The sequence below is a fragment of the Macaca thibetana genome, chromosome 14, assembly GCF_024542745.1.
Source record: "Macaca thibetana thibetana isolate TM-01 chromosome 14, ASM2454274v1, whole genome shotgun sequence".
Lineage (NCBI taxonomy): Eukaryota > Metazoa > Chordata > Mammalia > Primates > Cercopithecidae > Macaca > Macaca thibetana.
Window position 1 is genome coordinate 9,629,240 of NC_065591.1, and position 14,801 is coordinate 9,644,040.

Sequence of the window (14,801 nt, forward strand, 5' to 3'; positions counted from 1 at the left end):
GTATGTGTCTGTGTGTGCACAGACATGCATGCTGTATCTGCTGTGTTTCCCCTCCCCCATGTGTCCCCACTGGCCTTTGCACATGGGAGAAGGGCATGTGCTCAGCATATCACTCAACTGTCCACATCGGGTGGGTGCCTGTGTGCGGTGTGTGAGTATGGGGTGTGTCTTGAAGTGGCAGGTCCCAAATGCTTAGGCAATCTGAACCTTGGACCTTGCAGAAAGGAGAGATGTCCCTGTAGGTGGGAGGGGCAGGGAGGTGCAGCAGCTGCCCAGTGACCTTTTCTGCCCTTGATGGGCAAAGCTGGGGGTGGGGACAGGAGACAAGTGCTCATACTTACCTCCCTCCCTGCCCAGACTCCTCTGTAAGAGTCTGAGTCTGTCTCTGTGGACCATTGCACCTGTCTCTCTGTCTATGCCCTGATGCCTGGATGGACAAGGTGTGTGTATGTGTGTGTGTGTGTGTGTGTGTGTGTATGTGTCTGAGTGAGTGTGAGGAGGCTGCAGGAAGAGGAACAGTGGGGGATGGGCAGGAAAGTGGGCTGTGGGGTCAGAGAGGCGATTTCACATTCATAGGCCCTGACTCAGCAGTTCCATTCTCTGGCTCCTTCAGTGGCTTTGGTGGGGATGCCCTGAGGGTCTCTCCAAGGTCAGAGTGGGCCCTAAGTCTGGGACCTGGCTTAGGGATCACCCTTCTCGACTCCTAGGAAACACTCCTTGCAGCCTGGGTCCCCCTCTTACCCCGTCACAGGCTGGGGAAGGAGGTTCCCTTTGGGGGACTGGTGTCTGTGTTAAGCTACTCGGTAACTGACCACTCTTTTCAAAGTGTCTGGGCAGGGGTCCAGGATGACTGTGGGCAGGTCTCCTGGGTGCACCTGTTCTGGGCATGCATTAATTGCCTGGTGTGGGTACCTGTGTGCACAAGTGTGTGTATTCTTGGGCAGTATATGCTTCCTGTGGGTGTGTTACCATGGTGGGGCATTTCTGCAGTGCTCTTGTGTGTCTCTGGGAATGCCCAGTGTTCACAGCTAGGTGTGCATGGCTGTGAGTGCCCGATGTGCATGCATTGGTGGTTGAATGTAAGTGTTCTTGCATGTTGCCTCTGGCTAAGGAAGTGCCAACTACCACCAGCTGTGCATATCACAGACCCTGCAACAGAAATCAGGGTCCTGGAGTGAGCTGGCAGAATGGTCTGGCACGTGTGCGCGCACACACACACGCGCACACACACACGCGCACACACACACTCTCTGTCTCATTCAGCAGCCCAGTGACCAGCCTCCGGGTACACACACTAGGTGCCAGTGTGTGTACACTTTTATTGGCGGAGTGAGTGAAGGGCGTCCCCCAGTCCCCCACACTCGTACAGATGCACAGTCATGCATTTACCCTTACAGGAGAGACCTGCGCCCCCCAACACCACTCTAACTCTGAAACTCATGGATGGGAGGAGGAGAACAGAGAAGGGGGCTGCTGCCAGGTGACCTCAGTCACCAGGCATGTGCAGCCGCAATCCTGCCCCCACACCTACTCGTACCCCAGTCCAGGGTTCCAGGCAGAACTTAGAGTTTGGCCTCAAACTCTGGGATTCCCATGAGGCAGGACTGGGAAACCCCCAAGTCCTAGGTCTACCCTGCCCCCATCTCTGCCTTTCCTTCCCCCACTGTCTCCGTCTTTATCCCAGCAAAGCCCCTTCCTCTTCAGTGCTGGGGGCTCCAAGCCAGGGGCCCTCCGGACGGTGGGAGGCGGGGGCCAGGCTACTGGCTGGAAAAAGCCCCCAGCAGCTGTGGACCCACCGGGTTCCCCTTCTCTAGTCTCCTCGAAGCCCGGGCCCGCCCCTGAGCATAGCCGGCAGAGGGCGCTGCGGCCCAGGCCCCGCACCAGCCCTGCTCCCGCGGCGCCCCAAGTCGGGGTCCACAGCCTCTCCTTCGGCTCGTCCCAGCCCCTGCGCTGCGCGAAGACCCGCTGGCCGTTGCGGGAGGGTGCGGGACCCAAGGCCCCGAACCAAGGGGCAAGGGGCGAGGGTGCCTGGGTTCCTGGAAAAGACACTGAGGCCGGGTTTGGGGTCCGCCTGGTTGGGGGCCCGGGCGCCCCAGAACCTCGAGAGGCTGGGAGGAGCGCGGGTGCCGCGGAGCCGGGACGCCTGGGTCCCGCGCGGGGGAGGGAGTGGGCCTGTGGAGCCGCCGGACTGACGGCTTCTGCGCCCTTGCATTGGCTGCACTGCTCGTCCGTCAGCGCAGTGTGGTCCAATGCGCGCGTCTCGGGGGCGGGCACTGGTGCTGATGCTGCCGTCAGTCGGTGTTGCAGGGATGCGGCGGCGGGAGCAGCCGCCCTGACTCGCGGAGCATCCTCCTCGGAGAGGCACCGCGGCGGGGCGGGCGGGCGGGGACGCGGCGGGGAGTGAGAGAGGCGCGAGGCGGCAGACACCGCTAGCCCCGGCTCTGCCACCCGCCCGAGACGGAGACGGGGCGGCCCTGTGGCTCTGCTACCCACCCTCCAGCTTCTGGCGCCCCGAGAACCAGGTAAAAAGGAGGGGGGCTGCGGCGGAGACAGGCGGGGGGCGGGAGCCGATCGGGGGAGGGGAGCGGATCGGAGGGGGCGGGGGAGGCAGGACGGATGAATTGGGGGGCGGGGGCGCCGCGCTGAGAGGGCTGGCCGGGTGACAGAGAGGAGGCAAAGCTTCTGGGGGCTTGGGGGTCGGAGGCTCCTGTGGAAGGGGCACTGGCCCTGACAGCTGGGGAGAACGGGGAGGGGTGGGAGGGAGGGTCTTTGGGGGAAGGGATGGGGAGAGAAGGAGGGGCATCCAGAGGACTGTGAGGGGGTTCTAAAAGGGGGGTCCCCAATCTGTGCTAGCCCCAGAGGCTGGAAGCAGCGCCGGGCCAGAGGGGCTGTTGTGTTCTGGAGGGTCTAACCAGTGAGAAACTGGGCTTCGTGGGAGGAGAGGAGAGGGGGCTGGAGAGGAGAGAGAAGTGGAGAGGGAAGGAAAGGGGCCAGGCCAAGGGCTTCGTCCTGAGAGGACCCACTGAGGACCAGGCTTTCCTGGGGGATGGGAGCCAAGGCGAGAAGAGGTTATTGGGAGAGGGCAGAGGGGAATGTGCCAAGGTGCTCCAGGCAGGGATGGGTCTGTGCTGGTGGAGAGCTGGGGAAGATGGGGTCTGAGGGAGAGGAGCGGAAGCTTGCGGGGGAAGGCTGGGGGTGATGAGAGAGGGAGACTGGGAAATCAGTAGGAGGGGGCTTTGCTGGGGTGGGAATGCGCTGGGGGCGGTGACAGGGTTCTGGTCAGAGAGTGCTGCAGGGGGAGAGGAAGCTGCAGGGCCCTTGGCTTGCTCCCCCACCCCTAAAGAGGAAGGGACCATTTCTCATGTCCCAGCCTCCTCCCCCAGCTGAAGCAGCAGTCTTCCCTGGGGTCTTTGGGTTGGGGTATGAGCCTTTGAACCCTTGATGGGCTCTTGGGGGCACAACTGGCTTTGGGGTGCTGTTGTCTCCTTTCCTCTCAGCCCCCTCCTGAGTCTTGGGAGAGGGCATTCGATGCCTCATTGAGCTAGCAAGGGCTGGGAGGGGCTTTTTCATGGTGTCTGGAGGTGAAGGAGGAGGCTGTCCACCTGGAATAATGAAAGAGATTTTTAGGGGGTGGGTCTTGGGTCCCCAGTCCCTTGGCTGCCCTGGGGGCTTCCAGATAGCCCTGTTTTTGTATGTGTTGGCGGGTGGGCATCTCTCCTCTTCCATTCATTCTTATCCTTCCCTCTTGTCCACCTTCCCAGTGTCTGGGTGTTCCTTTTGGGGGAGGGTAGACATTAGGGTCTTACTTTCTCTGTCTTCTGCCAGAGAAGGAGAAAGAAAGAAGGGGGAGGGAAGGAGAAGGGGAGGGAGGTCTGTGGTCCACTAACTGTGAGGTCTTCTGTTTTGTGGGTGCTTCAGCCCCTCAGTCCCTAGCTCCTCTTGCTTCCAGGGATGGCTCCAGGGATACTGGCATCTGAGGTGTGGCTGGATCTTTTGGGAGACAGGGGAGAAGGGTGTGCTGGGGGCTCTCCATTCATGCTAGAGGAAGTATTCTCAGACCCATCCTGTCCTCAGATCCACAAGGGTGGGTGGGATGGATCAACCGGCCATGGCTGCTGGGCAGCTCTTTCCAGGAGCCTGGGCCTCTCCTGGCGTCTTGGCCTGGGTTGAATCCATATGACAGTGGAGTTCTGAGAGGAGGGACTGGGTGATTGAGTGGCTGGTGGGGACCCCTCTTTCCTTCCAGGCTCAGTCACTACCCAGGTCCAGCTGCTCCCTCCCGCCTGCCCTTGCCAGTGACACAGACACTCTGACAATGATACACAGGCTCAGTGGCACCCACCCAGACACACACCTACACAGGCACACACACCTGCGTACACAATACACCTCCTGGCAGCATACCGCCCACATTCCCCACCCAGAGAGGCTGCCACCTCGTGCCTGCCTCCTTGAGACCTCCCCCAGGTGCCTTGCTGTCATGTACACAACACACACACAGGTCACTACGTGCCCCCAGAGCCCCAAGCGCCGCACTGCCAGCCCTCACCCTTGGATGCACACAGCCCCCATCCAACCACTCACCTCCCCAGGCTCACAGCCATTGCAGGCACACCTGTGCTTCTTCCTCATACACCTTCAGTCCCTGCAACACACCCTCTCCTTCTAGACACCCCATCCCTCCCAGGTCTTCACAGCACGTGTGCACACCCTCCTAGACATACCAGTCCCTGACCCCAGCAAGCTCATCCTGAAGTACCATGTGCATGTCTGTCTGGGTGCTGAGCACTTTGCCCCAGGCCTTTGTGTGTGTGCACGTGCGTGTACACACCAGCACACACTTGCTAATACACTTTATGCTGTGGCTCACCCCCTAAACCTCTCTTCTACTTTCTCTCTCACTCACTTATCTTTGTACCTTCGGCCCAGGGCCTCCTACCCCTCCTGGTCACAACCATGACCCTTCCTGGTGGAGTCCAGCCCCCAGCTATACCTGGCTGCCCTGGGAGCCTTCCCATTTCTAAGTGGCACCACCCCCCGCATCAGTCCACAGGCACAGGGGCCCCTACACCTGCCTGTGCACTGGAGACACTGTCCTTTCATTCGCAGCTCCCAAGTCCAGACCCCACGGGGATGCCCCGATTGTGTGTCCTCACCTGCCACCCACCCTGCTGCTCCATCTGTTGGTGCAGCTCCTCCACCCCTGCCCCTTCCACACTGACGGGCCTGTGGGCTCTCGGAGACTCATTCAACAAACAGTCTGGTGCACACCTTCAGGGGTGTGCGTGGCACTTTGTTAGCATTTACGAAGCTGCTTCCCTACTGCCACCACCGCTGTTTGGCATGGTGGGGTGAGGGTGAGGCTGGGACTCCGCTGTGGTCCTCAGTGAGGCTCAGTTTCCTCACTCGTGAAATGGGATCCTCATCCCTACCTAATGGGATGTTACGAGGACTCACTGAGAGGACAATGATGGCAATGACAGTAGTAACAAGAATATTTATTGTGTACCTACTGTGTGCCTGGCCCTGTGCGAAGCACGCTGTAAACCTTACTTTGATGTATTTGTCAGGCACATAGAAGGTCCCCATAAAAGGTAGCTATTTTTATTGTCATTATCATAACCTTCCCTGCACACACACACGCACACACACACGCATACACACACCTGTCATAGATACCTTTAGGAACATTCCCAAGCACCTCGTGCTTACTCACAAGGCCGCCCCGGAAGCCATCTGTCCCCTCTGCATCACTGGGGTGCACCCACCCAGGCTGCTGTGCCGCAGCTGTGCACAGCATAGGTACGCTTGGTGCTTATCCCTCCCACCACCTACCTCCATGCTCCCATGCATCTGTCCTCTGGCCCCCACTGCACCGAGTCATTCCATTGCACCTCCATCCCCAGCCCACCTGCTTCCCCAGCGCCACAAAGTGGCAACAGCCTTGTCCTGTGCACCCTGAGCTACCAGCTCCTGGGCCCAGCCCGCTCCCTGCTTCTCTCCATGACACAGAGAGCTGCTTGGAGACCCGTGGACATGCTCACTCATGCCCAGCCCACCCTGGCATGGGACTCTGACTTATCTTTAGACCTGTTTGTTACTTCTCCTGCCCTCTGAGTCAGGACAATTGACCAGCAGAGTTGAGGAGGACACGAGGGATAGGGATCAGACAGAGCCAAATCTGAATCCCAGCTCCACCATTTACTATTTGTGGGACCTTGGGTGAGTCCCTTCTCCACTTTGAGTATCTATTTCCTCATCTGTAAAAGGAGCAGTGATAATACTTGTCTTGCTTACTTTTCTCACCAAACCCTGGTGAGGATCAAAGGAAACACTAGGCACTCAGTACTGCAAACTGTAAAAGGCCGAGATGAGAAGTTTTAAAAATAATCATTAATACGACACACTTTTTTTTTTTTCACACGTTAGTCTATGCCAGGCACTGTGCTAGGTGCTTTATGTATGTTAATTCTAATTTTGACAACACTATTACTATCTCTATTTTATACATAAAGAAAGTGAAGCACAGAGAGGCTGAGTAACTTACCAAAGATCACACAGCTGGGTAGGGGTAGAGGTGGCATTTGAACCCAGGCTTTGGAGCCAGTGCCTCTAACCACTGTGCTGTCTTGTTTTTGCTGCTGCTGAGGTTATGGCTGGGTGTGGACAGGCATGGGGTCTTCCCTTTTTTTCTGCCAGATCATCATGGCTGGAAGGAAGGGGAGGTAGGAACTGTTCACTGTCTGCCAATCCTGCCTGGAGTTTCATGGGGGAGAAGGGACCCTCCAAAAAACACTCTGCACCTGAAAAGAACCTCAGGGGTCAAGCAGTCCTCTGTCCTCTTCCATATGATTCAAGAGCCTCCCCCACGCCGAGCCTCTCTGAGCAGCAGTCATCCGGTCTCACCTCAAACACCTCCACAGACGGGGAACTCACCGCCCCCCGAGGCAGCCTACTCCATTGTTGGATGCTTTAGATTGCCAGCCAGCAAGTTTCTCTTTAGCCTGAGCCAAAATCTCCCCCCGTAGCACGCACTTCTCCCACCTGTCCACGGGCTGCCTTCTGGGGCCACCAGAATGTGTGTAAACCCAGCTCTTCCTCCCTGGCGCCTGGAGGAGGCCCCTGCTGTCTCACTCCCAGCTGGCATGAGAGGATGCTGGCGTGAGGAGAGGAGAGCCAGAGGGAGGCCGGCATCCCCATGGCTGGAGGTGTGTGTATGGGCGTGTGTTTGTGTGTGTGGGCATTGACAGAGAGGGGGCTGTGTGGATGTGGGGAGAGGGCCCTTGGCCAGGGGCTCTGCTTGTGTGGGCATGGATCACTATTTGCATACATGCCCCTGGTGCTGTGGGGCTGAGGCCTTTGGTCAGGCAGGAGGGAGGGCCCAGGTCTAGGTCAGCAAGTGCAATGGGAGGTGTCTGGAATGGAAGGCCAGCGACCTTGGTTCTAGTCTTGCTTTTCTGTGTGATCCTGGGCCAGCTCACTGCCCCTCCCTGGGACTCAGTTTCCACATCAGGAAAAAAGGAGAAGATGAACCCCATGAGCTCTGAGGTCTCTGTCTCCCAGTCCCAAGAGTGGGCTTTAGAGTGGGGCACCTGAGAGAACCGTGTCCCCTGTGAAGGCCAGATCAGAGGAGGGTGGCTCTGACCCCCAGACACAGTGGTAAAAGAAATGCCTTGGAGCCCTCACACCCTTTACCTGCCCTGTGGCCTCAGGCAAGTGAATTCATCGTTCTAAGCTCAGCTTCCTGGTCTGTAAGCCAGAGTGACAAAATGACCTCCTAGAAGCTGAAGGATTGAATAAGACAGTGTACATGGGGTCCAGCCTGGTATCTGATGCAGACGGAGCCCAAAGCTTGCAGCCCAGAGGCTTCAGTGGCACTGACCTGGCCATGGGAAGATGAGGAGGAGGCCCTGGCCTAGGAGGACCCAGGAAGAGTTACCGGGAGAGGGTAATGTTGAGTTATCGGGAGAGGGTAATGTTGAGTTATCGGGAGAGGGTAATGTTGAGTTATCGGGAGAGGGTAATGTTGAGTTATTGGGAGAGGGTAATGTTGAGTTATTGGGAGAGGGTAATGTTGGGGAGAGGCAGCAGAAGTCCTGAGGGCAGCCTAGCCACTCCCTGCCCCATCCACTCCAGCTTGGGCACCACTGGCCCAAGGCTGCTGAGTCTTATCTGTGGGAGGCACTAGGGAGCTGACTGGGTGCAGAACCCCAGGATTACTCAGGAGGTCAGCTCCTCAGAGGTGTGGTGGCTCTGGGCCAGCAGTGGGTTGGGTGGCAGTGTGCACTGCACTGACGTCAGTGAGCAGGCAGGTACCCCAGGGCCACCCTGCAGTGTCCCTGCACTGGCAGTGGGCAATGGAAGAAGAAAAGTGGGCCCTGGGGGGGGCAGTACTTGGATGCTGTGGGTGCAGGGGGCTTCCTCTGCATTGCATAAACCTGGGGAAGAGCTGTTGCCTTGTACAACTCCAGGGGACACTGTTTACTTGATGTGGCCATGTGAGGCAATGGCCCTGGCCTGTGGGGAGACCTCTGGAGAAAGGGTTGCTGCTGAGTTCCAGGAGCTGAGGAAGGATGGAGCATCCCAGGGTAGCAGGAGCCCCCTGTGTTCTGGGAGAAGGGTGGGTTGGAGGCTGGGTCGGCTGCAGCCTGGGCCTGGGGTGGGAGAGGCGTGGGGAGGGGAAAGGCGAGGGAAAGAGCAGCACGTTTCCTGGACACTGAGTGTGGGAATGGAAAGGACCCAGGTGTCTGCTGGCTCACTCCTCCTGGGGCCATCTCTGCCTGGCAAGCGTGAAGCCACCCCAAGGGCCCGTGGATCCCTGGGGAGAGAGGACTCAGGGAGTGCTGGGGCTTCCTCCTGGTCAGCCCCGCAGCCCCTGTGCCCCCAGCAGCCTGGCTGGCCTCTGCTGCAGAGCTGTGGGCTGCGGGGAGAATGAGTAATGAACCTTGAGGGGCCACAGGCCCAGACCTTGCTTCTGACCCTCCCTGGAGGCACCGCATAAGCCCAGCCTCTGTCCCCGAACTGGCTCACAGAAGCCTGCCTGCACGGCACCCCTCCCACTCTCCCTCCACATGGACCAGTAGAACCTCTACCTCCTGGACTCTCACCCCCTTCACCTCCCTGCCCCTCCACCCAGATAACATTCCCTTTGGCTCTCAGGACCCAGGCATCTGCCTTCCAGCCTCTGACAGCCTCCCCACCATCTTTCACTCTATCTGTCCTCCCCCAACTTCCTGCCCCTAGCTTTTCCCACAGAACCCGTCTGCCATCTCCCTAAAGGGTGGTGGATGTGACCATGGCAGGGGGTCTGGGCTGGGGGTGAGGCAGATGAAAGAATCCCTCCTATTCTGAGCTTGGGGGTGAGTGGACAGCAGCACGAAATCCTATTCCCTCCGCCAGTGGAAATCGATAGCTAATTAATTCCCTCCCCAAAATAGTGTCCGGAGGTGGGGGTGGGTGCTGGGAGAGCAGCAGACAGAGGCTAGGCCAGGCCAGACTGAGATGGAGACCCTAGCAGGGAGGGAGGGAGGCACGCTGGTCACTCTTCTGGCCACAGGGCTGTCCCTTTGCTGAGGGTCTTTGGCTACCCCTTCTGGAAAAGAGGAAAAGCTTAGACCTTTCCCTCCCGCGACGCCTGAGGAGCCCCCTTCCCTGCCCTGGGCTGGGGATGCATGTGTGTGTGGGGGGGTGAGGGCGTCAATCAGGCTGGGAGCAGGTGCTGCATTTAATTTGATTGGCTAATTAGCCCGCACATGTTAATTATCTCCATTACCCAATGAGGAGAGGCAGTGGCAAAGCTATATATAACCTGACAGTGTTTGTAAGGAGTGGGGGCTGCTTGCCTGGATCTCCTCCCCACTGCCCAGGCAGAGGCAGTCCTTGGAGGGGTGCTGGGGCAGGACATTGGAGCCTTGTAGGATTGGGAGGGCAGCAGTCAGGAGTTGGATGGCAGGACCCAAGGGCTGAGCTTTACGGGCCTCTTGGAGATGGCTCCCCCAACGCTCCTGACTACCTTCTGAGGCCTTTTCTGTCCAATCTTCCTCTGCACAAGGGTTACTCTCCAGATGCCCCCTCGCTATGGCTTTTTAGGAGGTCCCTCGTTTCCATCCATATAGCTCTTTGGCTCCTCACTGCACCTCTGCAGCCTTCCCCTCCCAAAGTCAGCCTTCTCCTTATCTTCTGGTTCTCACCTCACTGAGTTACACCTGTGGCTGTCCTGTGCTTTTTCTATTTCCTGGGGATGCTGGAGTCAAGCAGACTTGGATCTGAGTCTCAGTTCCCTGCTGACTGGCCACGTGACCTTGGGCAAGTCCCCAGATCTCTTTACCTGGGTTTCCCCAGGGGTTAATGAGAATAATGGGACTTCTCAGAGTGATTATGTAAAATGACATTTGTAAAAATGCCCAGCACCCAGGGCACTGACAAATGCTGTTTGGATTTGGAATTTAATTTTCTCTGTCTTTTCTTTCATTTCTCCCCACTAGGCCACCTTTCTCCTCCATTACTCTTCCATCTCTGTCACTTTTCAGGCACTTCCTCTCCTTCCTCTTTCTCTCCCCTCTTGCTTCAGTCTTTCCCTGTCTTTTTCTAAACTCTAGCCCCTCCCTGCTTCTCTCCCAGGCTTCTCCCCACCTCCTTCCCTCCCTCCCTCCCCAAAATAAAATCAATGCAATATTCAGGAGGGTTGTTGGATATAAATAATTACGACTTGGAGTTTAACGAGATGCAAATTCCCCTCCCCGGCGTGGGGTATAAATTGCTCTCTGACAGCCCGTTACAAGGGTAATCATTTCAGAAAGGCAATTTTATGCAAATGAGCCTGCCTGCCTCCTGGTGGCTCCCCCAATCTTGGGTGGGGGGTGCGCAGAGGGAACTGAAGGGTGAAGAGAGCCCAGGTAGTGGGGCCAGTCCTGAGGCTGAGCACCGAGAACTGGAAGTTGAGGATGACAGACATTTAGCTTCAGAAAGGACCTGGGTTGATAAGCAGAGAGGCTGGGGCCTGGGAAGGGGCGAGCGTGGTTTTGGGGGAACTGAAGACACAGAATTGGATGCCAGTGTCCCTGCTAGGATAGAGAGGGCTTGGGGCCTGGATATCTGGGTCCTGGCTGGCTTCTCTCCCTTGCCCCCTTCCCAGTCTGGTTACCCTGTGATACCATTGACGAATTGGCATTTAATTAATCCCAATGAATTATTTAGCAACTTCATTATCCAGTATCAAGGGCTGATGAGAGGAACAGTGGCTGGAGGTGGGAGCCAGGCAAAGACGTTGGGCGGTTCAGAGAAGGGGCTGGGGTCACCAGGCCGAGGAGAGTGACTAGCCTCGCTCGAGGAGCTGGCCTTGGTCCTGACACCCAGGTCCTTTGAGAGGGTGAGGGCGCGGGCAGATGGGTTGGGCTCTTACAGGGCTGGAACGTGTCACCTCTCCCTGTCGACATCTCAAACCAATGCTGCCCCTAGTGCGTGCCATCTCTCCCAAGTGCTGGCCCCCGGAATCCGTGTCTCTTGCCTCGGAACCCTCTGCAGGTCAGGGCCTCTCTAAGTTATGTAGGGAAACAGTCTGGTGCCTGCTGATATGAGTGGGGAGCCCGGCACCGACAGCCCCTGTCGTTGGAGCCCCTCATTAACCCTTTCCTCTCTGTTCTCCCGCAGGCATCCCTCCCCGCTCTTCCGTCGGAGCCCGCGGCGGGGGAGGGGCGCCGCCGCCGCCGCCGCCACCCGAGGGAAGCCGGCGCCTGGCCCTCTGCGCGCCTCGCCCCGCGGCCGGGCCCATGGCACTGTGAGCCGGCAAGAGAGCCCCGCTCGGCGCGGGGAGCTCCCGGCCCCCTCCCGCCCCATGCGCCCGCGGCTCTGAAGCCTGAGCGGGGGCCGGGGGCCGGGCGGGGCCGGGGCCGCCGGAGGCATGGCGCCCGGGAGTCGGTGGCGGCTGCCACCGCCGCCGCCGCTACTGCTGCTGCTGCTGCTGGCGCTGGCGGCGCGCGCGGACGGCCTGGAGTTCGGCGGCGGACCCGGGCAGTGGGCTCGCTACGCGCGCTGGGCGGGCGCGGCGAGCAGCGGCGAGCTTAGCTTCAGCCTGCGTACTAACGCCACGCGCGCGCTGCTGCTCTACCTGGATGACGGCGGCGACTGCGACTTCCTGGAGCTGCTGCTGGTAGACGGCCGCCTGCGGCTGCGCTTCACGCTTTCATGCGCCGAGCCGGCCACGCTGCAGCTGGACACGCCGGTGGCCGACGACCGCTGGCACATGGTGCTGCTGACCCGTGACGCGCGCCGCACGGCGCTGGCGGTGGACGGCGAGGCCCGCGCCGCGGAGGTGCGCTCCAAGCGGCGCGAGATGCAGGTGGCCAGCGACCTGTTCGTGGGAGGCATCCCGCCCGACGTGCGCCTCTCGGCGCTCACGCTGAGCACCGTCAAGTACGAGCCGCCCTTCCGCGGCCTCTTGGCCAACCTGAAACTGGGCGAGCGGCCCCCCGCGCTGCTGGGCAGCCAGGGCCTGCGCGGCGCCACCGCCGACCCGCTGTGCGCGCCCGCGCGCAACCCCTGCGCCAACGGCGGCCTCTGCACTGTGCTGGCCCCCGGCGAGGTGGGCTGCGACTGCAGCCACACGGGCTTCGGCGGCAAGTTCTGCAGCGAAGGTGAGCTCCGGGGAGCGGCCGCCTGGCGCCTGGGCGCGGGGGTGAGGGCCTGGGGCGCCCCGTGGGGGTCGGAGCCTGTGGGGGCTCCTGAGGCACGGGGGCTGGGCGCGAGGGCTTGTGAGTGGGTGCGAACGCGCCAGGACTGCGAGGACGCGTGTCCGGGCGAGGGCACGTGGGGTTGGCGGTGGGCGGGGCGAGCGGGCGTGGCCGGCGTGGGCGTGGTCAGCGTGAGTCCCTCGGCGACCTGTGGGCAGCCTGTGTGGCCAGGTTCTGAAGGGGCTGCTGAGGGTGGGGTGCACGAAGCCCTGTGGGCTTGGTGGGTGAGGGGCTGTGAGGCGCTGGTGAAGGCTTGTGGGTGGGGTCTGCGTGGACAGGGCTCATTAAAGGCAGTGGGCGGGGACCATGGGGCCCCTGGAGGACAGTGGGTGGGGCTTCTGCATAGAGCGGGACCTCGTATGAGGCCGTGAGGGGCGGTGGGTGGGGCCGGCGTGGAAAGGCCAGTGTGGGCAGGGCTTATAAGACAGGGGGCGGGACCTCGTGTGAGGCCATGAGGGGCTGTGAGTGGGGCCTGTGTGGAAGGCCAGTGTGGGCGGGGTCTATGAGACAGGGGGCGGAGCCTCATGTGAGACCGTGAGGGGCTGAGTGGGGCCTGTGTGGAAGGCCAGTGTGGGCGGGGCCTATGAGAAAGGGGGCGGGACCTCGTGTGAGACCGTGAGGGGCTATGAATAGGGCCTGTGTGGAAGGCCAGTGTGGTCAGGGCCTACGAGACAGGGCAGACCTTGTATGAGGCTGTGAGGGGCTGAGTGGGGTCTGTGTGGAAGGCCAGTGTGAGCGGGGCCTATTAGACAGGGGCCTGGGCCTCCTGTGAGATCATGAGGGGCTGAATGGGGCCTGTGTGGGCGGGGCCTATGAGACAGGGGGCGGGGCGCCATGTGAAACCCTGAGGGGCTGAGTGGGGCCTATGTGGAGAGGCCAGTGTGGGCGGGGCCTATGAGACAGGGGGCGGGGCCCCGTGTGAAACCGTGAGGGGCTGAGTGGGGCCTGTGTGGAGAGGCCAGTGTGGGCAGGGCCTATGAGACAGGGATCGGAGCCATGTGGTGGGGCCTTCGGGCAGGGGGGCATAGTCGACAGTGGGTCGCAGTCTTTGAAGGTCCTCGAGCGAAGGGCGGGAAGTGCGGCCTGTGCGGCCTGGACAAGCACCAAGGGATGAGGGCTAGGTGTGAGGACGCTGAGTGTAGGGAGAAGGGCACAATAGCGATTCCAGGGCAGGCGAGGGAGAATGGGGATTGCGAAGCTGTGGCCAGGAAGGGAGGGCTTCTTTTTCACCACAGAATCCTCAGAGCGCCTTCAAAGAGTAAAGGGAAAACGGGGGAGAGGGTGGCTGAGGCTTCTCAGGCTCCTGACGAGGAGTGGACAGTTTGGGTGAGGGGCAGAGATGGCCAATAGTTTCTCTTGATGACAGACGGGGCGTGGAGCCACTGAGAGCGTCGGGTTTGGTGGGAGATTGCTGGGCTGGACAGGGCGAGGTGGGACCCTGGGCTGTGGGGCTGACTATGGAATGGCGCTTGGGAGAGAGGCTCAGCGGAGGGAGGGGTCCGGCCAAGACCGTGAAGTGGAGAAGTGCGGGCGGGCCCTGGGCTGAGCGGCCCGGGGCAGGGCTGTGGTGTCGGGGGGCTGAGGGGAGGAGGCACTTGGAGGAGCCTCTTTCTTAAGGGTCTGGCTGGGCGGTGGGAAGGGGCTCCCCTATCAGGCTGGGGGCCGCGCATGCGCGTCTCTCCCCGCCCCTCGTCCCTGTTCTTCCAGCCCGTGTGTGCCTCAGGCCTGCCCTCCTCTCCCCTGGTCCCTCTAGAAGCTGTGGGCCACTCAGCGGTTGTGTGTGTGTGTTCGTCCTCCCAGGGGCAGAGGCTTTTGAGGGAGCGTGTGCATGTGCACGTGTGCGCCAGCAAAACGAAATGGCCCGGTACTGCTTTGGGGATAAGTGTCCTGTGGCTGTGTGCCTATGGGCAGCCATGGGAGGGGCCCAGCCTGCAGGTGTGGCCCTGGGTGTGGGAAGACTGCACTTGGGAGTGTCGTTTGCCTGCGTATCTGTAGTTGTGGTCGATGAATACATTCGAAAGTTCTGGGGATTGTTTTCTTGGGGTTATTGGTACAAGGTTGTGGGATACGTCA

The 14,801-nt window shown here is 60.2% G+C and overlaps 1 protein-coding gene across 10 annotated transcripts in view; it reads left to right on the forward strand.

Annotated features, from left to right (window-relative positions):
* The first annotated feature begins 2,293 nt into the window (after nucleotides 1-2,293).
* NRXN2 (neurexin 2) overlaps nucleotides 2,294-14,801 on the forward strand; it is a 117,252-nt gene continuing 104,744 nt past the window's right edge. For 7 of the 10 annotated variants that reach the window (XM_050757083.1, XM_050757087.1, XM_050757088.1 and 4 more), the window contains exons 1-2: nucleotides 2,294-2,522; nucleotides 11,650-12,632. In XM_050757083.1, coding sequence (XP_050613040.1) covers nucleotides 11,900-12,632 — 733 coding nt within the window. In that variant the 5' untranslated portion in view covers nucleotides 2,294-2,522; nucleotides 11,650-11,899. Of the gene's footprint in view, nucleotides 2,523-11,649; nucleotides 12,633-14,801 lie in introns of those variants that run through there. The other 3 variants (XM_050757085.1, XM_050757092.1, XM_050757084.1) reach the window with 1 other exon arrangement.